At 44.0% G+C, this 24046-nt stretch overlaps 1 protein-coding gene across 5 annotated transcripts in view; it reads right to left on the bottom strand.

Annotated features, from left to right (window-relative positions):
• The window catches only part of Gab1 (GRB2 associated binding protein 1), a 103791-nt gene that overhangs the window by 6332 nt on the left and 73413 nt on the right, over window positions 1-24046 (bottom strand). For 2 of the 5 annotated variants that reach the window (XM_070022128.1, XM_070022129.1), the window contains exons 3-11: window positions 23490-23715; window positions 23040-23120; window positions 17459-18060; window positions 16352-16437; window positions 15612-15915; window positions 7942-8031; window positions 5986-6079; window positions 3912-4035; window positions 1445-1567 (exon numbers count right to left, since the gene is read on the bottom strand). In XM_070022128.1, coding sequence (XP_069878229.1) covers window positions 1445-1567; window positions 3912-4035; window positions 5986-6079; window positions 7942-8031; window positions 15612-15915; window positions 16352-16437; window positions 17459-18060; window positions 23040-23120; window positions 23490-23715 — 1730 coding nt within the window. The remainder of the gene's footprint in view (window positions 1-1444; window positions 1568-3911; window positions 4036-5985; window positions 6080-7941; window positions 8032-15611; window positions 15916-16351; window positions 16438-17458; window positions 18061-23039; window positions 23121-23489; window positions 23716-24046) is intronic. The other 3 variants (XM_070022131.1, XM_070022130.1, XM_070022132.1) reach the window with 3 other exon arrangements.

Genomic DNA, 24046 nt, shown 5'->3' with positions numbered 1-24046 from the left:
GAGCGCTTGCCTTGCATGCATGAGGCCCTGGGTTCAATACCTCAGCACCACATAAGCAAAAAGAAAAAAAAAAGCTGGAAGTGGCGTTGTGGCTCAAGTGGTAGAGCACTAGCCTTGAGCTGAAGAGCTGAGGGACAGCACCCAGGCCCAGAGTTCAAGCCCCACAACTGGACCAAAAAACAAAAACAAAAACAAAAAAAAGACTAAAACTTGGGGCTGGGAAGGTGGCTCAGTGGTAGAGCGCTTGCCTTGCATGCATGAGGCCCTGGGTTCAATTCCTCAGCACCACATAAGCAAAAAGAAAAAAGCCGGAAGTAGTGCTGTGGCTCAAGTGGTAGAGCGCTAGCCTTGAGCTGAAGAGCTGAGGGACAGCGCCCGGGCCCAGAGTTCAGGCCCCATGACCAGACCCAAAAAAACCAAACCAAAACAAAACAAAAAACAATTCTACTTGGAAATAGCTTATCAAAATGAATAATTATGGATAAATCTGTAGGATAAATAAGAAAATTCTATGTCTAGATACACTGATGTGAAACTAAGAAATACCCAAAGGCACAAAATGATAGTAGGATATTCTCTTCTATGTACTAAGAAAGTACTGTCAATAAAAAATAACAGAATCCTTAATTTCTATGAATGATGGCAAAATACACATTACGTTAAAAAAAAGAACTACAAAGAATTTAGCACCAGCAGATCTCCACTGAACGAGCTAATACTATTGCATTTTAGGGGGATGGAATTTTTTTTTTTTTAACAGAAGGAAGGTTTGAGCTACCAGACAGGTAAGTTAAACAAAGAAATAGGAAAGCAGTATGAACACATAAAAATGTTTAAATCATATAGTAAGAATGGGCTGGGGTGTGACTCAGTGGCAAAGCATTTGCCTAGCAAGTGCAAAGTCTGGGTTCCATCTCCAGTACCAAAAGAGAAAAAGAGAAAACAAAACAAAACATTAAGATGAGTAATAACATTGTCTAATTTGTAGACTAAACAAAAAGATACAATTAAAAATTTGGACAGAAACAGTGTGTCATCTGAGCTAACATTCTACAGAAGGTAAAGACAGGGGTAGAATCTGTTAAGAAATTATCTCAACAGAAATGACTAAAACTGCATTATGTGTATAACTCCCCTTACTATGAGGAAGTTAAAAGAAAATAATTAGTCTCCATGGTATTGTTGCCATGTGTAACAAAACTGTATTAAAATAAATAGACTTTTGGGCTGGGGCTAGAGCTCAGTAGAAGTGCTTGCCTAGGATGTACAGGGCAGTCTTTGGTTCCACCCCCAGCATCCACCCACCATTCAATTGATCAATCAATCAAGTAAGATGTAAATACTGGACTTCACTAAATTTCAATGAATAATCATAGAACTTCCTCAAAGGTGAGGATTCTCTAAAAGCTAAGCATCCTGCTGTACAGAACAAGGTTTCACTCACCTTCCGTGGGGGTGTAGATTTCCCGGAATCCAAATCTAGATCTAGGTATTCCACTTGCTTGTCCCCTTTGGGTTTGACCATAGGACTGCTTCCCCCATCCAGGCTGTGACTGCCAAAAAGACTCTGAAAGCAAAACACACACACACACAGACACACACGCACGCACGCACATGAGAAAAACAGTGGTCAAACATCTATGAGACATACTTCTCATCTATCTCTTCATTTCTTTGAGACCAGGCCTCTTGCTATCTTTCCCAGAAGGTCTCCAAACTCCCTGGCTGAGGTGTTCTTCTAATCTCAGCCTTTTGAGTAGCTGGGATTACAGGCACGTATCACCCTGCTCAGCACATAGTACTCGCCTTGTTTGCCACCCACTGAAGCCTACCTGTTTTTCAATAGGATCTATTGTTAGGAAATGACTGTTCAGAAAATTCAGCTTTGGGGGTTGGGAAGGTGGCTCAGTGGTAAGAGTGCTTGCCTTGGCATGCATGAGGGCCTGGGTTCAATTCCTCAGCACCACATACGTAGAAAATGCTGCAAGTGGCGCTGTGGCTCAAGTGGTAGAGCGCTAGCCTTGAGCTAAAGAGCTCAGGGTCAGCACCCAGGCCTCACGACCGAAAAAAAAAAAGAAAATTCAACTTTTAGTTTTAAAAAAGTAAAATGGATTAAAGCCTAGAGAAAGCTGAAAGTAGTTTCAAAAAGTTACTTTAAAAAAGTTTAAATTTGGCTCAACTCTGACACCGATGTCAAGCCACAGCTGGCTGTAAAACATTCAATCTAAACATTCTTTGTGGGTGCGTGCCAGTACTGGGGCTTGAACTTAGGGCCTTGCTTGGCTTTTTCCATTCTGGGCATGTCTTGTAACAGCACTGTGTACTCAGTTCCCGTGAGCTCATGAGCCACACACAGAGCACAGACAACACGGCTGCCACGATAGGCTGCCCTGCCTGTCTTGTACAGTACTTGAACTCAGGCTTTCTCACTCTTAATTATCTTAATCAAGGCTGGCACTCTACCACTGTAGCCATACCACTTCTGGCTTTTTGCTAGTTAACTGGAGAAAAGTCTCTTGGATTTCTCTGCCTAGGGTAGTGGGGGGTAGGAAGGAAGGCCTGGCTTTGAACCTACATCCTTAGATCTCAGCCTCCTGAATAGCACTCTGCCTAGACTTGTGCTCAAGAAAGAAATACACCAGGCTTTCTGAAGTCATCACGAGTTACTGTCTGTTTCTCTGGTTTTCCTTTTCATTATTTTCTATATCTAATCTAGCCGATACTCTTATCTACGCAAACACAAATAACAGAACAAGCAGTAAATCTGCTATCAACAAAAGCAAAAGCAAAATGTGTTTAGTGGTTAAAATTCTCAAACATCTGAGCTATTTTCTGCCAACTGCCTGGATTCTGGAAAACAAAATGCTTGCTACTGTTAGCAAAGTTCTCATGCCTTTGTAACATGGTAACCTGAAACACATTATGCTTGTTCTTTTCATTGTTTTTTTTACTGAAAGGTTCTAAAAGACCTTCTGTGTAAGAAAATTTTACCACACGACTGTCATGCCATTGGCCTGGAGGTTACACTACAACATGCTCCCAGTATATTTTCTAGAAGAATATCAAAATTCAAGTATACCTCCCATCACATATAACTGGAAAATATCTCTACAACTGCAGTAGTGTGGGTCAGAGATGTTTCTCTAAGTCTCATGCGATGAACGCTTAGTCCTCATAATGGTACTACTTTGTTTATTCACATGCCAGTAGTGGGGCTTGAAGTCAGGGCCTGGGCACAGTCTCTTGGCTTTTTTTTTTGCTCAATGCTGATGCTCTACCCCTTGAGCCACATTCCACTTTAGGCTTTTTGGTGGTTAATTGGAGGTAAGAGTCTCATGGACTTTCCTGTTGGAGCTAGCTTTGAATCATAATCCTCAGATCTTAGCTTCCAGAGTAGCTAGGATTACAGGTGTGAGCCACCGGCACCCGGCAAGCTGGTAGAATCTGTGGGAGGAAGTCTTCAGGACATTGGGGGCGGGCCCTAGAAGGGATTGTGAGCCCCTGGCCCCCACCTCACTCTCCTTTGCTTCCTGGACATGAGGTGATTGTTTGCTCTGCCAATCTCTCCTGCCTCAGTATACCAACATACACCCAAAGCAATGGGGTCACCACCCATCACAGATTAGAACTTCCAAAACCCAGAGCCAAAAAAGAAACCTGTTCGTCAGCTGGTTGCCTCGGGTCCCTGTTCTAGTGGAGGAATGCTAACATAAAATACTGTCTGCTTTTCCACGGCTCTCCCAGTGGGATGGGAAATTCTGACCCCTTCCTGGTTTTTAGACTTTCTGCTTGTGTCTGTCTTTCCTGACATAGGAGGAAACACAGGAGGCAAAGTTTCTGAACTGGAAGGAAGGCCACAGCAGGAATATGTCAGGGCTGCTCAGGAGGGAGAAAAGGAGGAGACTGCATACCGGGTCTTCACCGGCCAGGGCTGGGTTCATGGGGACGTAGCTCTCCTCGCTGTCGTGGGAGTCACTGCTGGACGTGGTGCTGTGCACAGAATCTGGCCGCGGCGACATGGGGAACCTGGAAGAACTAAGGGTACAGGCCGTCAGCCTCGGGGAGCTGTTGAGATCACCCCCAAAATCAAACCAGCCCAAGTCTGCCCTCCTTCCCCCATAGACACGTATGTCTACAGTTGTCTATGTAATGCATTTTATGGTACACATTACAAGTAATACTTACAAGTGTATTAAAGAGAAGACTTTGGATATAAAATTATCGAATGTAATACAGCAGAAAGTATTACCAGTAACTGAGTGAGTACAAAGTCAGATTAAAAAAAACAACAATAAGAATCTATATATAAAAACTTTTATTTCCATATATACCTTTAAACAAATTCCAATTAAATCAGCCTCACAAGAAACTACTGTATTAGTAAGATTAGGATTTTTTTGGTTTGTGTTTTATTTTGTGTCGGTCGTGGGGCTTGAACTCTAGGCCTGGGCGCTGTCCCTCAGCTCCTCTGCTCAAGGCTGGCGCACGCGCGCCCTTTACAGTACTATATTTTTAAGTCAAGAGCCCTCCAAAATTTTGGGTCTTGTGAACTCTTCATACTCAAAAAATTATTAAAAATTCCAAGGTACTGTCTGAGTTATGCTACTGGTATTTACCATATTTATTCTATCTCATGACATAGCATGCTCCAGAAGGGAGAATGACCGTTTTTTCATTTCCCCGGTATTGAGGATTGCAATCAGGGCCTCAGTTGGATTACTCCAACAGCCAATATTTTAGTATCTTAATGAAAAGCCCTGTTTTTCTGTTTGGTGATACTTGAGTTTAAACTCAGGACCTTCTACTTGTTAGGCAGATTCCCTACCACTCTGCCTCCAACTCTGTTTTTCCTTATTTCGTTTTCTTTAACAAGTGTTTTATTTATTTGATTGACTTATTTTTTCTTGTTTCCATTTCTTGAGTTTGATAAATATTGTTTTATATGATCAGAGGCACATAATCATTGTGCCTTTGTGTTCCTCCTTTATTTTTTTTTGCCAGACCTGGGGTCTGAACTCTGGGCCTGGGCACTGTCCCTAAGCTCCTTTTGCTCAAGGCTAGAGCACTATCACAAGAGCCACAGTGCCACTTCTGGCTTTGCCTGTGATTAATTGGAAATAAGAGTCTCATGGATGTTCCTGTGTGGGCTGGCTTTGAACCACAATCCTCAGATCTCAGCCTCCTGAGTAGCCACAATTAAATGTGTGAGCCACCAGCACCCAGCTGAAACTGTTTCATTGTTGGATTTTTTTTTTTGGGGGGGGGGTTTAGTTGTGGGGCATGAACTCTGGGCCTGGGCCATGTCCATGCACTCTCTAGCTCAAGGTGAGGGCTCTACTGCTTAAGCCACAGGGCCACTTCCGGTTTTCTGATGGTTTATTGGAGAGAAGAGTCTCACAGATTTTTCCACCTGGGCTGGTGTTGAGCTGTGATCCTCAGATCTCTTAAGTAGCTAGGATTACAGGCGTGAGCCACTGGTACCCGGTGACACTGGTTATTTTTAAGATAGGATCTTGGTATATACTGGACTATCCATCTATTTTTTAGATTTCCTGTTGCAGCACACACCACCACATCACCTTGTCTCCATTAAGATGAAGTCTTGCAGACTTTCCTACCTATACTGGCCTGGGATTTTCCTTTTTTGGTGCTGGTGGAATGGGAGCTTGAACTCAATGCTTGGCTGCGAGTTTGCTGTTTTCACTCAAGGCTAGTGTTGTACCATGTGTACCCCCCACCCCTCTGTCTACTTCCTCTAGGCTGGCCCTGAACTAGAGTTCTCCATTATCAGCCTCACAAGTAGCTGGGATCACAGGAGTGAGCTACTGATTTCCGGACTAAAAATAGTTTTAACTTTATAGAAGCTCCAAAAGGAGGGATCTCCAAGCCATTCTTGGAAACCATTTTTTCTAGACATATTCCTTGATAACGAATAATTTTAGATAGTCAGGACACTCATATTGCCCATTCTAACCAAGTACTTACTCTCGAGCAAAACTCCTGGTGATTGGAGATCTAACTGGAGCCTGCAGCTCTTCCCATTCTGGCAAAGGTTTTATTTCTAAAGGTGCTGGCTTGGCTGAAAAGAAAATGAGAAAAAGGAGCCTTTAGTATACAGAAGAAAACAAACCAAAATCCACTCTCTATTTCTCACAGATGAACTGAGGTTCACGGATGTCACATGCTAAGGTTAGAGCTAAATAGTGGCAAACGATAAATCAGGTAATGTTTCATGATTCTTAACTCAAAGCTCTATTGCAACATGTTGCTTTGAAATATAAGTAGAATATTTTATGGATATAAACTAAATGAAAACAAAAAAGAATAGTGTGACCAAATTCTTCCATAGTTACTTGACTTATACATTTCCTTATTTCGTCCATTCATTCATTCTTTATGAATTCCATCCTCACATGAATATAGGATGATCTATTTTATTCAGTACTTGAGTATCAGTTTACAGTCAGGTATGAAAAATGATGAATAGGCAGCATTAGAGATAAAATTAGTTCAAACAAAACCAAAACTCTGCTAAACCCAAGAGTTAATGAGCAAAGATTTGAGAACAATTCCTACCCAAACTTGAAACAAACAAAGGAATAATTGTTATCTTTAGATTCAAATATAGCTCTAGGAAATTTACATAATTACTTTTAAAACAATCACCTTATATTTTTAGTTTAATTTAACTTAGGAACTCCCTACTAAAGAAAATTAAGTAATGCTAATATTTTTATTCATAAGAGGTCTTTACTTATTATCTCATGATCACAGTAGACAATCAAACTAATATGTACCCCCAGAGTCCTTGGGATCTGTTTCTTAAGGAGGAGTCTTATGAGATCTGGGCCTTTTCAGTCAAGACTGATTGAAATCCTTTTCAGAAATGTATGGAGTAAGCAACAACATCAACAACAAAAAAAACCCAAAATAATACTATCTGTTTGTATTATATTTCAGAAGACTGCTTAAACATATTGGAAAATTTCAGTTATCTTTCATCCTGCCACTTCAAAGAAAAATGCTCATTTTTCCTCATTCTTTTTTCACAAATGTAATTTTAATCAATGGTGCTATAATTACCATGAAACTACAAAAATAAGTGTTCATTTTAAAGGTCTAAACAGACTCTCAGGAGCTTACAACTAAGCTTTTTATTTTATTTTTTGCTTTTGGTGGGTCATGAGGCCTGAACTCTGGGCCTGGGTGCTGTCCCTGAGCTCTTCAGCTCAAGGCCAGGGCTCTGTATCACTTGAGCCACAGCGCCACTTCCAGTTTTTTCTGTTTATGTGCTGCTGAGGAATGGAACCCAGGGCCTCATGCATGCAAGGCAAGCACTCTACCACTGAGCCACCTGTCCAGCCCACAAATGAGTATTTTTGTCAACTCAAATATAAGGAAGACTAGACGTATTAAAATCAAGTTAAAAAACTTTTCTTATCTATATCCTTAAAGAAATGTACAGAATGTTGTTCTGATTCAAGCTTTTTCTTTAATGTTTTAATTTTTTTTTTGCTACCAAAAGCCTAATAAGAGTTTAGCTCTCAATTTCTAAGTAATGGCATACTTAATACATGGAAATAATTATTTAGGCTCAGAACAAAATACATACATATATGTTACATGTGTATATATGATGCAACATACACACACACACAGAGGAAAACAACTGTGATTCACAAGCAATTTACGAGCTTAAAGAAAACGATTAAGGGAATAACACAAAAGACCAAGCTAACTACAACATATCAAACATTTAACATGCTGCTGATAAGCGGGTAACATAGATTCATCATGTGTCATGAGAGGCATTCATTTTAGAAATAACATGCTGGGGGCTGCAAGGGCAGTTGTAAAATAACACTAAAGTAACAAGAAAACCATTACAAAATAAAATGAACTCCCAACACCCCACAGAGCATGCGGTGCTGACGTACATACCCTTTCTTCTTGTAGCAAAGTCACCTATGGTTTGTGAATCAGTTCGCTCTAAACCATGGGGTTTAGGTCTTAAAATTTTAGGACTTTGACCTAATTGGTAAAAAGAAGACTCTTTTAATAGAATGTTATTGTTTAATTGGGAAAATGGATCTGTAAAAAGGAAATTAAAAAAAAAAAAAAAGCAACCAGAGCCCTGTGCAGAAATGTTCTATCTCAGAAACATGTGAGAAAGACTCCAATGTTGCCACACACACTGGTCATGCTGAGCAGGAGGAAGGGGTGCTGCGTGCAACGTGGAACACACGAAGGTTATGAAAGGTGTTAGGCTGAGCAGATCACCAGCCTGGTTAGTAATCTTGATGGGGAGGAAGAGGGGAAGAACACATGCCATGTTAGTTTTTCTTCTAACATGTCTTAAAAAACAGGATCCAAAGCTGGGCGCCCAGGTGGCTCACCCCTGAAATCCTAGCTACTCAGGAGGCTGAGATCTGAGGATCACGGTTCAAAGCCAGCCCAGGCAGAAAAGTCTGTGAGACTCCAATGACATGTTTTCTTTTTTCTTTTCTTTTTTTTTTTGGTCAGTCATGGGGCTTGAACTCTGGACCCGGGCGCTGTCCCTCAGCTCTTCAGGTCAAGGCTAGTGCTCTACCACTTGAGCCACAGCACCACTTCTGGTTTTCTGGTGGTTTTTTGGAGATATGAGTCTCACAGACTTTCCTGCTTGGGCTGGCTTTGAACTGCAATCCTCAGATCTCAGCCTCCTGAGTAACTAGGATGATAGGCGTGAACCACTGGCTCCTGGTGACATGTTTTCTTTTCTTTTTTTGCCAGTCCGGGGCTTGAACTCAGGGCCTGGGCACTGTCCCTAGCTTCTTTTGTTAAAGGCTAGCACTCTATCACTTGAGCCACAGTGCCATTTCCAGCATTTTCTGTATGTGTCATACTGAGGAATTGAACCCAGGGCTTCAGGGGTGCTATGAAGCACTCCACTATTGAGCCACCTTCCCAGTCCCTGTCATGTTTTCTTTACAATTTATGAGAAAACATAAAACCTCCTTTTCCCATGGAAGTACTTTCTGGAGACGAGACAGATGTTTTAAACACCAAATTCTGATCATTCCTGTACTTCCTAGCTGATGCCCTTGTAGAGAAGCAGGTGGCAAACACACATTTGCTAATCACAAATGGTGATTCGTTTTTTCCTGGATACTTAGTACATGCCCACTGACTTTGTCTTGCAAGAATTACGTGTGTGTGTGTGTGTGTGTGTTATGAGGCTTGAACTCAAGAATTACGTATGTGTGTGTGTGTGTATGTGTTGTGGGGCTTGAACTCAAGGCCTGGTGCTGTCCCGGAGCTTTTTTTGCTCAAGACTAGTACTCTACGACTCTGAGCTACAGTGCCACTTTCGTTTTTCTGGTGGTTCTTTGGAAAACTTTCCTGTCCAACCTGGCTTTGAACCATGATCCTTAGATCTCAGACTCCTGAATAGCTAGGAAGCACTAGCCCACTAGTGGGCTGGTATTCAGTTTTTTGAATTCTCCAATTTGGTTGTAGCAATCTATTCATGGTCACACATTAAGCCATCTAAAGAGAAGAAAAGGAGTTTAGCACAGTTGGGTGAATGGCTGCTATCACGCTGAAGGCTGGCTGTGGCTTAGGGCACTACAGATGACTACAGACAGCTCACTCCTGGGGGTGGGATAACAATGACAGAAAGCTTTGAGTTACACTGGGTTCCTTAAGTGGTTTTGCCCCTGGCTGTCTTCCTCTCTCTCCCCTTTCTGAAGGGCCAGTTTTTCATCAGCCCTGTAGCTTTAGACGTAAACCACTGTGGTTACCTCCCACGGGCCACAGCGCATGCTCCACACAGACCCTCGGCCTCCTGTCTAGGTCCGTGGTTATGTAATCGATGTTGGACTTGTGCCAGCTCTAATTCTTGTTTCTCACTTTTTTGTCGATTTCTGACTTTTTGTCCAATTGTCCTTCCAGTATTTTATTTTACTCTTTGTGCTGGTACTGGGGCTTGAACCCAGTATTTTTTTTTTAATGAAGTAGCTGCACAAAGGTGCTTCAATTCGAGGAGTTGAAGTACAACTCCTTCCGATCGGCGTCAGCCCTTCCCTCACTCTCTCCATCCTGCCCCGCCCTCAAGTTGTGTGCTTCCATCACAACATAGTACTTTTTTTTTTTTTGGTCCAGTCGTGGGGCCTGAACTCAGGGCCTGGGCGCTGTCCCTCCGCTCTTCAGCTCAAGGCCAGCACTCTCCCACTTGAGCCACAGCGCCACTTCTGGCTTTTCTGCTTATGTGGTGCTGAGGAATCGAACCCAGGGCCTCATGCATGCAAGGCAAGCGCTCTACCACTGAGCCACCTTCCCAGCCCATCCATTGCAACATAGTGTACACTGAATACGATAACTGTATTTCCTCACACTTCCCCTCTCCTTGCCCCCCCCCCCATTCTGATTCTTGTTTCTTCATTATGTGAAGTGGTTTATTAGTTGTTCAAAAGAGTTACACCACTGGATGCCTCCCTTTTGTCTGTGTGTGTACACGCACATCACCCTGCATATGTTATCACGGAAGTTTGTATTTAGATCCAACTTCTACATATGTGAGAAAATGTGCTGATTGTCTCTCTGAGAAGGACGTATTTAACATAATTTTTTCTAAATCCATCCATTTCCCTGCAAATGACATAAAATGCATAGCACAATTCTCCAGCGGCCCTTGCCTGTGCCCCTAAATGACCATCACAAGCAGAAGACTGAATCCAAGGACCTGCCTCCAAGTATTTGGATCACTGTGAACATTACTTTCCAGGCATAAGGAACCTCAACAAGCCCCTGCTCTTTTGCGCTGGAAGGATGGGGCGGCCCAGAGCAGGCGCTTTTCTAGGGCAGACGTCTTGGCAAGCTACCGACACTACAGAAGAGTTCAACTCTACCACCCGCTGCATCTCTCGCGTGGTATTGTTGTGTGGCCTGTTCTGAGTGCCTTCAATCTCCTGAAAGTCACTGTGAGCCCTCCCTACTCCCCACCCCAGGTGACGAAAGACCCAGAAAAGGGGCTTTTGTTACACCTTTCCCATTTGACCCCGTCCCAACCAAGCTTCATGAATCCTGGAATTGGGAAACCCGGGCAAAGCTCCCCAAGGCAGATGATGTGAAAAGGTGTGATTTTTACATCATTTTACTTGAAAGAGTATAATTATTTTCTTCTACTGTATTCTTTAATCCCAACGAGCTGCCTAGAGACAGCCCGATCGTGTTACAGGTCCGCCTAAAGCTCCGTAACAGCGTGCTCAGAGCGAAGGCCGGCCTCATTAGCGTGGATGAGAGCAGGCACCCGCAAGGCATCTGGCATTCCTTTATGCTCTCGGTGGTATTTTCCTCCCTCCTTTCTGGCCACCTACCCACTGGCAATACTGAGCCAGCCTTATGCTCCCTCTCTGTGAAAGGATCTAGTATGAGGTTTCCTCTAAGGATAAGTTCCAGAAACTTCTTGCCCTCCTACCACCACGTAATTGCCATCCACGCTCTGAACGCTGGCTGGGGGGTGGGGGGAAGCTTCCCGCACAGTGCCAAGCACTTACCTCAACCACAGCCCCTTCCTGGCAATTATGATCATGGGTTTACTTAGACCTACGCGGTGAGCTTCTGCAGGGAGGTGACCTGCCCTCCTTGAGTTTGGAACAGCTCGCCTAGCCCAATCTGAAAGTATTGCTTTGTCCTTCTAGAGGAAAAGGTAGACAACTGGATGTTACTGTGAAAGCTGTTTATCCCACATTTGGTTACGGTAGTGGGGAGGTCGTGTTTCAACCAGGCAGATGGAATCCTTTCGGAAGTCCATTTATACTAAGTTGGTTTGTTTTGTTTTGTTTTGCTTTTGTGACAGTACTGGGGCTTGAACTCAGGACCTTTATCTCTCTTGGCTTTTCCACTCAAGGCTTGTGCTCTGGCACTAGAGCCACTCTCCCACTTCTGGCTTTTTGGGTGGCTAAGTGGAGATAAGAGTCTTGATTTTATCTGCCCAGGCTCCCCTTGAACATCAGTCCTCAGATCTCAGCCTCCATGGAGCTAGGATTTATAGGTGTGAGCCACTGGTGTTCAGCTAGTGAGTATTCTCATAGGGACTGCTCAGATACGCTCAACGAAATGAGAATTTTATTTTTTGTATTACTACATGTTTAATGTAGCTTCAATGATTTCCTTTTCCAAAGTTTTATAGATTATGCCCTTTCCAGCAAACATCTCCAAAATGAAGATGAAAGAAAAGTAATTCACACAATTATCCTCCACTGATTCCAACAGGTAGTCAGATAGCCTCAGAAAAATGTTTATACTTGTTCTAATAGTCTCACTGTATAAAGAGGAATATAATAATTTAATAATTATAATCATAAAAGGTCAAGAATACTTAGGGACTTCTTCTTACCTTAATAAAGCTATACTATAAAACTGTACTCCATATCTATTTCCTTTATTTATTTTGCCAATCCTGGGGCTTGAACTCAGGACCTGGGCACTGTTCCTGAGCTTCTCTGGCTGAAGGCTAGCACTCTACCACTTGAGCCACAGTACTACTTCAGGCTTTTTCCATTTATGTGGTACTAAGGAATCGAACCCAGGGCTTCATGCATGCAAGCACTCTACCATTGAGCCACATTCCTAGCCCTATTTCCTTTAAACTATAACAAATTTGACCTACAGCCTTAGTATCCAAACTTTAATGCCTGTGTATTGAAGTCTTGTTATTTATTGATATTATCCATCCTCCAAACATTTATTCTTCTATTTTTAAAAATGTTAAATTTTAATCAAATTCAGAAACATCTTTTAGGGTCTCTTGGAAAAAAAGAAAAACAAGGCTAGAATAAGCATATCACATTAGGAGATGAGGCAAAGGGGTTGGGTGAGCTTGTTTGTTTTTACTGGGGTTCAAACTCAGGGTCTTTGCTCTCATTTAGTCTTTTTCCATTCGTGGCTGATGCTCTACCACATGAGCCACACATCCAGTCCTACATTTTTGCTGCTTAACTGGACACAAAGTCTCAATCTTTCCTGGCTGGGCTGCTTTAAACCAAGACCCTCAGGTCTCAGCCTCCCACTTAGGTAGGATTGTAGGTGTGAGCCATTGGCTTAGGTGAGTTTATTGAGTAAATATGGTTCATTTATATGCGGACTTACTTTTAGAGACGCCACAATAGGTACCTTACTGAAATTTCCTACACTCTACAAGATCACTTTTTCCATTAGAAATACAAAACTTTGAAATAGTAAAAATACAAATCTGTCCTGCATTTCCAGTGATTTAATCTGCTTTCCCAGTAGTTCAGACAAGCTTAAAAACCTCCCTTCTATTACTACAGTATGTGAAAAATTTCACCAAAACAAATACTACAGTGATGGATCTAGTATATGAAAATACGGCGAGGACAAACTGGGCGAGAGGCAAAGAGGTTCGTGTTACTACGTGAGGTGTTGGTATTCAGAGCGCATGCAGACCCGCTGCAGCTTCTATTACCCAGAAACATTTGAAAACCTCACTTGGTCTCCACACCACAACAGCTGTCTGCTAAAGCAGGGCTGAAACAAGACTAGAATGCCGCCTGCACATTTAGAACCATCGAAAGAACAGGAATCACAAAGGTCCTGGATGTTGAACGCGTTATCAAGCTTGAAAGTAATCAAGCTCTATCTGACAGAAGTAGATTTTCTTATTTCAGAGAATAAGAGTCATGGGGAGAACAGATTTGGTCACTCTAATCATAGCCCTTTGTGCCTGGGTGGCCCCTGGTGTCACGCATAACTTATCTCTACAGTTGTGGGATCAATTGTGGACACTTGTCCCAACAGTAGCCAGTGTGTGGCTGACCTACAAGCTAGTATGTGGACTGGGTGAACAGACAACTGGACCAATCACGTGACCTCTGAGCCACCTGAAGTGAGCACAGGATCAATAGGGTGTTAGAACCAGATGCAGAGGCTGCCCAGATGCATAATAAAGGAGGCAGGAGGCAGGATCCAGTCCCAGAGACCCGCAGCCCGCCAAAGCCCTCAGAGAGTAGAGCTCATTTAACACAGAGCAGAAGATGATAGAAGAGAAGGGGGGAAGGGAGAGACCAAAGAAGGGGCAAGGACCACCCAAGAGACAGAGCGCACAGAGGACAGGACACCCATCCCCCAGAACTGCCTCCATTTCTGCTTCTGGTCTCGTTTCAAGTGCATCCCTGCTTACTTAAAAACCCAACGCTTTTTTTTTTTTTTTTGAGTCTGAGTCTAAAGTTCTCTTGTCCACAACCCAAACTTAGCAGCAGGGGTCATGATGCAAGCCCGGGTTAGTGAGACATGTACACCACGGCTGTGCATTAAGAAGCTGCATATGGCAGGCGGCTTCCCAGGGTGCAGACATCCCGAAAGCATGCTGCAGTTCAGCTGGTGGTCAGTGCTTAAATGACCTCAACCCAAATGTCCAAAACCTGAACAGATATTATCCAATGTCAGCCAGGATATCTTATGTGCTACTTAGAGTTTTGTTTTTTGTCTTCTTTCCTTTCTCTGTCTCTGTCTCCTTCCCCCCCACCCCCTTTCTGTGTGCAGGTACTAATGGTTGAACTTGGGGCCTAAGTACAGTCCCTTAGTTTTTCTTCGCTGAAGACAGACACTCTACCACTTGAGCCACACTTTCAGCCTTTTGTGGGTTATAACTGCAGATCAGTCTCACAGACTTTCCTGCTCAGGCTGCCTTCAAACCATAATCCTCAGATCTCATCCTCTTGAGCAGCTAGGATTATAGGTGTGAGCCACCAGCACCCACTTTCTTTTCCTTCTTGTTCCTTTCTTTTCTTTTCTTTCTCCCCCACCTTCTCTCTTTCCAGTACTGCAGTTCAAAAACTCAGGGCCTTTTACTTGCTAGCAAGGAGGTTTACTCCTGACGCCATACTTTTTTCTCTATTTTAGAATTTAATATTACTTACAAAGTCCAGTGTAAAAGAAGAGACCAGAAGAATTTATTTATTCCCTAGCAGAGGAGGAAAGTTGTTATATGTATGAAATAGGAAGATTATAAGGCATTCTTATTATTCTCAAATAATTCTATCAAGTGCACTAATAATCTTAAATCTGCTGTTACTAAATACGCTGGAGAAGATTTTAGGAAATAGGAGCTAAGGGCCATCCCTAGTTTGCAGAATTGTTGGATTTAGGCTGTAATTTTTTTTTGATCCACAAATGAGCTGATAAGAATTCTTAAAGTCAAGAAATGATACTTACAATCACCTAGATTTCTACCTTCTCTTGAGAGACCATAATTAATCCCAAAGTCTCAGGAATCACCAGGGACTGCAGCAGCGCAGGAACGAAGGCTCTCCATTGAGGACAGGAAAGGCAGCTCCAGCGTCTCCTCACGCTCCCGTGCTGCCTGCCAGGGCCTCTGTGTAGTTTCACTTGTAACCTCTACTCTAGAAACAGGAAGCTCAAAATCTCACCTGGGCATCAACCTACGAATCTATAAATAGCAGACTGGCTTTGCTGAGGTCGACGACCCAGATACTATGAAAAGTGTGGGAAGGTCTAACCCCATAGCAGTTTTATTGTGTAGCAACAGTTAACTGCAGACCTAACTCTGCACTCTGCCCCGATTCTTGTGCCTGCCAAATTCCCCTTACCTTTTCGGTCTGGCTTGAGGTTCCTGTCCACTGGGGGCGGCTCACAGTCGGCCACAGGGACTGGCCTTCTGGGAGGGGTTTTAGGGCTGGACCTGAAGCCCATATGTGCAGGAGGAGGGACTTGCATTCCAAAGGAAGAGAAATCAAATGTTCCCGGAGTCATTGGCACATAATTCGCTTCCTGAATTGACTCGGTAAAGCTACTGGAATGTTGTCTCGGTGGTGAGTTGGGGTTCATCGGGACGTAGTTTTCGTCCAGTTCCTCACTTGACATGCTTCCCACGGCCAACACATTTTTGATTTTCTAAAGCACACATACGTTTTGTTTTTCAATAAGCAGAAATGACTGTCTGACACACAAGCACAATGAGGGGAGGGGCGATTCTTTTTGGTTTTTTAGTTTAAATTTTATTGTACGGTGATGTACAGAGGGGGGACAGTGACCTAAGTCCGGTAATGAGTACATCTTTGTGAACAGTGTCACCCTCTCCCTCATTTTCTCCCCAGTTCCCCCCCCCCCGATTCCCCTCTCTCCAAGTTGTATAGTTCTTTTCCAATATAGTGTCTAGTGAGTATTGGTTACCCTTTGTCCCACTGTTTCTGTGCTTCCCCTATCCCTCCCCAAATCAGATAAATTTTTATTATAGGTCATTCCAGGATATCATTTAGCCTCAAAGTACTCAGTAGGAAGATCTGGACAATGAAATAATCTTGATAATTCCAAGGACAATTATACTTACGAAGTGGTTATGGAAGCCTTCAAGTGAACTAGACCTGTCGCTTGGAAATGTTCGTGGAATATCATAGCAGTCTTGAGAACTAGCATCTAGAAAGAAGAACAAACAATCAACATCTCTTCCCAGCTGATAGCTGTCAAGGTAAACAGGAATGATCCACTCTCTCTCTTTGCATACACACACACACACACACACACACACACACACACACACACACATGCGTGTGTATGTATGTATATATATATATACACCGTGGCAATCTAAAAAAGGATGAGCCGGGTACCAGTGGTTCACGCCTGTAATCCTAGTTACTCAGAAGTGAGGTCTGAGGATCATAGTTCAAAATCAGCCCAGGTAGTTAAGTCGGTACAACTTTCACCTCCAGTTAACCAGCTAAAAGCTAGAAGCAGAACTGTGTTTCCAATGGTAGAGTGAAAAAGCTAGGGGAGAATGCTGTGGTCCTGAGCTCAATCAAGCCCCAGAACCAGCACAAAATATAACAATTAAAAATTTTAAATTACTTATATAGGAAGGAAGACAACAGCGCCCAACACATGTGACATGGAAGTTGGTATAACAGCACACATATCTGAAGGGGCTGGACTGGGAGAAACTGGGGGCTGCTCTATTTTTATAATTTCTCTGTCTGAACAAACAGCCTCTCACCTAGGAAGCAAAAGCTGAGAGGGAGGGAGGGAGGGAGGGAGGGAGGGAGGGAGGGAGGGAGACACAGGCAGGCAGGCAGGCAGGCAGGCAGGCAGGCAGGCAGACAGACAGACACACACACACACACACACACAAACACACACACACACACACACACACACACTTCCTGAGGCTGGAAGAGATCACTAAGGCCATTCTCCTTCAGAATGAGAAACTCTCAGTTCCTCCCTTCCAACAGAACAAGCATGCACGTTCCTCCAGGAATGGGCTGGGTCTCTGGCATGGTGACTATATGGTAGGTGGGTGGCTGGGTGGGGACAGGACCACAGAGCTGGAGAAGAAGAGGGATGTGGTGACCGTCACTCCATACTGAGAGGAGCAACCATTCAGAAGAACACTTTTGCCATCAGCCTCTCCTAAGAGAAGACGCTGGCCAGAGCTGACCTTTGCGCAGCTTGTTCAAATCCACGGTGGAGACGGTGTTACTGCGTGACGGCGGCATTCCTGCAGTGGGGATGCAGTAACTGCTGTCAGTGTCTGAGACCGCGCGCTGGATGCTACAGGTGTCCACGGGAGAGCGGTCAAGACTCGGGTGTGGCTTGGGCGGCCGAGGTGGAGGGATGTCTGGAATACCATCTAGCTTGGACGTCTGTCCCAGGGTGCCATCGGGAAAGGTCCGTGGAATCTGGTACGTATTACCAGGTGTTGGAGGAATGTCATAACTGATAGACACGTGTCTCAGCTGAGTCTCTAAACTGGACGTCCCAGATGGGGTATTGAAAACATAGAGTTCTCCGTCTGCTTCGGTACTCGATGGAGATTCCTTTGGCAACACATCATGGGAATAACTCCGGGGCAGGTTATATAGGCTGGAGTCGACAGAGACGGACGTGGCCCGCGCGGGTGGGGAGTCATACATCAGCTGCTGCTGGAAGAAGCCGTTCATGCCGTGTTTGCCGTGGGAGGAGGCGGTGCTTTTGGGAGCGGGGACATTGTCGTTGCAGTCCGTTTCAGAGGAAGTGGTTTTTGCCGAATCAGTGTGGGCTCTAAACAAACATGGTTGACGACAGAACAAAATAGGGTCAAGACATAAGACTAGAGTTTTGGCAAGTATATTCATAGTGAAGCCATCAAAATACAGGTGGGTTTTTTTTTTTTTGCCATTAGATTTCTTTGTGTGTATGATCCATAAGATTTAAAGCACAAATGGTCTTCAGTTTTTATTTTTTAGGATTATATACCCGACAACAAAATCACCACCACCACGAAACTACCAGAAGCATTCTCCGTGATTCCTGTTCTGCCCGTACCCCCAATTCTACCTAAGAAATCCACACCTACAAACCACAATCCCTGAAGCACTACCATTAGACACGACAAAAGTCTCGGAAGGAAAATGGAGAAGGTACACACACAGGAAAAGTACTTCCTATGAAAGAACATGCAAAAGCTGGCGCCAGCTTAGAAAGTGGGGTCATTGCCCTTTAAGCCTTTGGCAAACTTGTTCCACCTAACCAAGACCTAGAAGAAGGCGGCTAACAACCTGTGCCTGCCCTTCCAGTAAGCTTCTGTTAAAAAACACTGAGCCAACACTAGGAAGAGATCCATGGCACACATGGCGTAGAGTTCATTACCCAGCTCCAACAACCATAAGAAAACTCATTTGAGGCTACCTTGCTTTGGGGGTACAGACTCTGTCTCTTGTATTAGGAAGCTATCCACAGAATTTCTATATAAGCCAGGAGGAAACGCTAATAGCACAGCTGTCCTCACTTCCTCAATGATAAACAAGACACCTGAGCTGCACCTGTAGGCACTGTGCAAGGTCCTGTAGAAACTCAAGCTCTCCCTCCCCCAGTGTTCGTCAGATTACTCACTTCCTCTGTTCAGTGACTGGCTTCTGCCCTCTGTCTTTTTACCTAGGAATGACCACCAAAGTGAGTTGTTGTTGTTGTTGTTGTTGTTTTTTGGGGGGGGAGTGCAGGGCCTGGGGCCTGGGTGCTGTTGCTAAGCTGAAGGGTAGTGCTCTACTACCTGAGTCACAGCTCCACTTCTGGTCTTATTTTGGGGAGGAGTAGTTAATTGGAGATCAGAGTCTCCTGGGCTTTCCTGCCTGAGCTGGCTTCAAACCATAATCCTTAAATCTCAGCCTCCCAAGTATCTAGGATTACAGGCCACTGGTGACCTCCTCAAAGATTTATGACACATGCAATTCTAGAATTTTCCTTTCTTGTACCTTCTCTTTGGGGGGAATGCTAAACTCGTAAGCCTGATATTTCTACTTGATAATCCCTGAATGACCTCACTCATGTGTTCCTAGCTAAATTAAATTCACTTCTCAAATTGATCCTTTCCTGACATGCACTGAAAGAAACTCGATCTTTGCTAGACTCAAAATCCAATCGGCTCGATTCTCTCTACTGCACCATCATTTCAGCACACAGCCCACAGCCTTCTCCCCGACCTCATATCTACCCTTTGTTCTAAGCTCACGCCACCCCCCATGTTCAGGTCCTCACCTCTGGGGACTGCAACATTAAGCTCTCCTAACTGGACTTCTCTCCCTCCACTGGTCTAACCACAGCCATACCGCTTTAAGACCAAGATCTTCACAATATAGTTCTGACATTATTCATCTTCTCAGCAAAAAACCTACCAGCTGCAAGAATGACAAGGCCACCAACGATGCTACGCAGAATCCAGGCTGCTAACACCCTGCTCCGACTCGAATGTCCCGCCTGCGCATTGCACCCTTTCCCCAAGCAGACGCTCCTCTTTTTCTCCCTCCCGCCACACTCATTCTCGCTCATCCTTTCTGAAGTTTTGGCACACGTGACTGGTGATCTTCTCCTTCTCTAAGGCCAGCTAGCTGGTGTTCAGGTCTTATCCTCCAAGAAGCTTTGTGTTCCCAGCCTGAAAACACACTGCCCCTCGGTGGGACCCCTCAGGCGCCCAGGCAGAGTATAACATCTGTTCTTCGTCCTGAGACTGGGTGCGGGAGGAAGACGAGAGGATGGATGAGAAGCCGCTGCCATTCTCACTTGGTGAATGAAAAGAATCTGGCATCAGAGAAGACACTCGATTCTGAAGAGAGAAAGCGAGAAATGGAGCAGAAAGGAGGGGGCAGGAAGGTAGAGAAATGGCAGGAAGGCAGAAGAAGGCAGAATGGCAGAAGCACGGCCCCAAGGCGCTTCTCAAAGGCTTCTGCTTGGCTCTCCAACAGCAGGAGGGTACACTGCGTGGAATCCGATGGTGGAATCCGTGTTGCCTGCTAACTCTAGCTTTGGGAAAAGCCCACACAGCACACCAGCCTTCACTCCGGGATGGAATGTGTGAGGCGGGGAATACGCAGATGTGAAAGGCGACACTGTGGCTCCACAGATCCTGGAGAGCAAGCATGGTCTCAGGACTGAGCGACTCGGGGGGCGGGGGGGCGGAAAGGGGTCACTGTGGCTCCAAGGGCTCATGGGACATTGTGCATGGAATCCGGGAATGAGCCGGTCACATTAGGTGGCTAAGAAGAGGCAGGTGTCTGACAGGAGCCCACAGACGATCTCAAACCGTGGGAAGCAACATTATCTTGCGAGATGCCAGAGGTCCAGGATTTTTGGCAGGGCCCGCAGCAGACGCGCAGGCCTGGTGGCTGCCGGTCTCCCCAGGGGAGGCCTGGGAAGGCCAGGCAGAGGCTGCCAATTCAGACAGCTGAGTGGAGAAGAGGTATGCAAACAATCCTGAACACTGAGACAATCTGATAACCAACCCAGTCACTACCCAGTATTAAGTAATCTGCAAGACACCAGCAACTCAAAGGACATGAGAGATTGCTATCTGCACTGTAACTTGGCCCCAGATGTGTAAATCTCAATGCGGGGGGGAAAAAAAAATCACTTAATTCTTGAGTAACCAAGGCAACAAGTTTCCCTCAAAGGCAAACAACTGTACAATGAAGGACTTAAGTGACAGAGAGAAGGAAGGAAGTTCAAACAACAGATTCAATGAATTAATGTTAGGAATGGTCAATGAGAAAAGTAAATGATGTTTATTTTAAGACACCTGAACAAGTTCAAGGAGAATGCAAACAAACGAAAAAAAGAAAAACCCAACAAGATTATTCAAACAGCTGAGAGAAATAAGGCAATGTAGGATATGAAAGAGAATTCAATAACATCAAACTCTGCAAATAAAAGAGCTCAATAGTCCAAATTTAAAGACTCAATAAAATGTCTCACCGAAAGAACAGAACATGTTGTAAATAGGGTATTGGGAGCTGAGGAGAAGAATTAGGTCAAAAAGGCAAAGAAACAGCAGAACTAAATAATGACTAAAAGACAGACTGTCAGCATAATTCGTAATCAGCAAGGCTTCTTGCTCTGACTAGCTGACAGTTCTGTACCAAGGAAGGAAAACGATCAGGTGATTGCCAATACGATGACAAAGCGGAAAGAAGTGTGAAGGAATCTGTTTTACAGCTTGCTATCAAAACCCCAAAGGCATCTGATCCAAACCAAGAGTTTGGGAAAAACACTTCCTGGTGAAGCACCTCTCTGCAGCGTCCTGTCAAATGAACCGGGGGTTTCTGAGGCTACTCTCACCCAACACCTTCATCGATAAGTAACTTGGGCTCACATTCTTTCCTTCCCAACAAGCCTCACAGCAAACTCCAAAGGACACTGGATGTAAGGACAATGCACCTTACACCATTACTCTGTACCTTCAGAACCTCTAGCCTAACAGGAGGCACAGTGAGTACTTCATACATCATTGTTATGGAATCTTTATTTTTGTAAAATACACACAGCACAGTGTCTCTGGGCAACCCCACAGAGCGTGACTTCCACCACAACAGAGATGCACGATGCTACCAAAACCCATGAAAGACATTAACAGAAAAGGAAAATGCCCTGTTGTTTTCAGCTGTTGGCTTTTAAGGAATGACATTAGAAAGTCACAGTGGATCTTCATAAACTCAAATTTTAGTTAGTAGCGCAGGGATAAAAAAAAATTTCAAGTGTATAATTTCAAATACTCCACAGCAAACAGGCACAATCAAGTTAGAATTTGATATTATTAACTAGTGTTGATTTATAAAATTTTCTTGCTCTTACAAGTAAAATCCCATTACAACAAATACGTAGAAGACCTTCGTTAGAATGTTTCTGAGTGTGTCTATCATCTTGGGAGAATGTTTCATATGGATTATTTTGTAGATCTTAGCCAATTCTACAGAGTATCTTTTAACAAGCGCTGTGATTTTAGCTCAAGTAACAATCATGTTTTACATGAAAAGGAAAGTTCTGTATAATCTTATAACCCTGTGTCAAACCTTTCTCACACCTAAAGCTGGAGTGACTCACACCTATAACTCTACAGTGATTCAGAAGGCTGAGATTTGAGGATCGAGGTTCGAAGCCAGTCCAGGTAGACAAACCTGAGAGCCTCTTATCCAAAATTAACCATCAAAAAGACAGAAGTGGAGGTGTGGCTCAAGTGTTCAGAGTGCCAGCCTTGAGCAGAAAAACTAAGTGAGAGTTCAAGCCCTACTCCTGGCACAAACACATGCTCACACACACATACACATTTTCATATCTAACTCATCCCCAGTTTTATAGTATAAATCAGTATGTAAGTTGATGACAGCATCACCAATGGTCATGTCGCTGTCAGTTGTACAGACTGGCCTGTTGAGTGTTATTTTCCTGCTCCTCTATAATGTTAAGGCTTCCAACTACTCAATACTAAAGGCCAAGGATGATTAAATTAAAATACCATGAAGCTTAGGAGAGTAGAAAAATCACAAATAACTTTTGGAAAGGCTTTATGACACTTCTGGGGTACTGTAATCTTTCTTAAAAAAAAAAATCTGTGAAGTCAAGGCTTGGGGGTAAGCACTGCTTCCTTATTAGGTCCCAGAGCTTTCATCAAATTTCATTAAAACCCAGTTCACAGATTGCATAGACTTTGCCATAGTGGGATTTTACCTGCATGATTCGTTATTCACACCAATCCCAAACTACAACACACTCACTGCAATGGATTCGTTTTGCTTTCAAAATCTTCTAGCAGGAAGTATTCCTCTCCTTCTTCAGAAACAAAAGATGACCCTTGGCTGGTTTACAATCACACAAGAAATGGAGCAAGGTCACCATTTATAAATGAGTGAAATCTGTTAAGCAAGTAACACTGTGAGTCTGTCATAAGACCTGTCAAACAATAGCCAGATTTCCAGAAAGAGTTCTCTGCTACAGACGGCCAAGACTGTTTCTTCAAAAACAGTCTCCTGAATATCAGTCATTACGAGAGAATATATATATAGAAGCTTGAAAGAAACCTACACATATGGTTTCTTTTAAGACTTCAAGTCAAGGTTTAAAAGAAATTAAAGTTTTACAGATTTTAAAATGTAGATATGTTCACATAGCCCCAAATGAGCACGCACACCCACCTACCCGCGCACACAGAGGCCTACGCCACTTACCTGATGGGTTCAGGCTTCTTGCTTTGACAGTTGATCAGCAAGAGGTAGTCTTGAGGATCATCCTGGGTGCCAAGGGTCTCGGGGTGTGGCGGGAGGCTGATCAGCTGGTAGGAGGGAGGTAGAGCAGCAGAGGACAGATCCACCTGGGCGGAAGGCGGTGCTGTGTTTATAGCGAAAGGTGAATCAGCAGGTGCCTGAGCAGAGCTGCCCAGCGGCTTCACAGGATCTGCGATAGGGAAGTTGAACTGTCACTGTCTGTTACTTCACATCGCTTGCTTTTGTTAAACCAAGGCACTTTAAAGTTTCAAACTAGTTCACCCTATAAAAGCAGAATGCCGACCATGCCTATTAAAACACTACTACTAGATGCCTGCAGCCCTAGCTATTCGGGAAGCGAGACCTCTAGAAGGTGGATATACGAGTCCAGCCTGGACAACGGTGACCCCCATCTCAAATAACAACCACACAACCATTGCCTAAATAGCAATGAGTACACAGGGCGTAACTGGTTCCTGTCAAAGAGCTCGAAAGACCCAGAATCTCTCTCTCACTCAGGA

This window comes from Dipodomys merriami, unplaced genomic scaffold (assembly GCF_024711535.1).
Source record: "Dipodomys merriami isolate MVZ:Mamm:240054 unplaced genomic scaffold, mDipMer1.0.p SCAF_15, whole genome shotgun sequence".
Lineage (NCBI taxonomy): Eukaryota > Metazoa > Chordata > Mammalia > Rodentia > Heteromyidae > Dipodomys > Dipodomys merriami.
The sequence above is the reverse complement of the archived record's forward strand: the minus strand, read 5'-3'. Positions and strand labels throughout refer to the sequence as shown.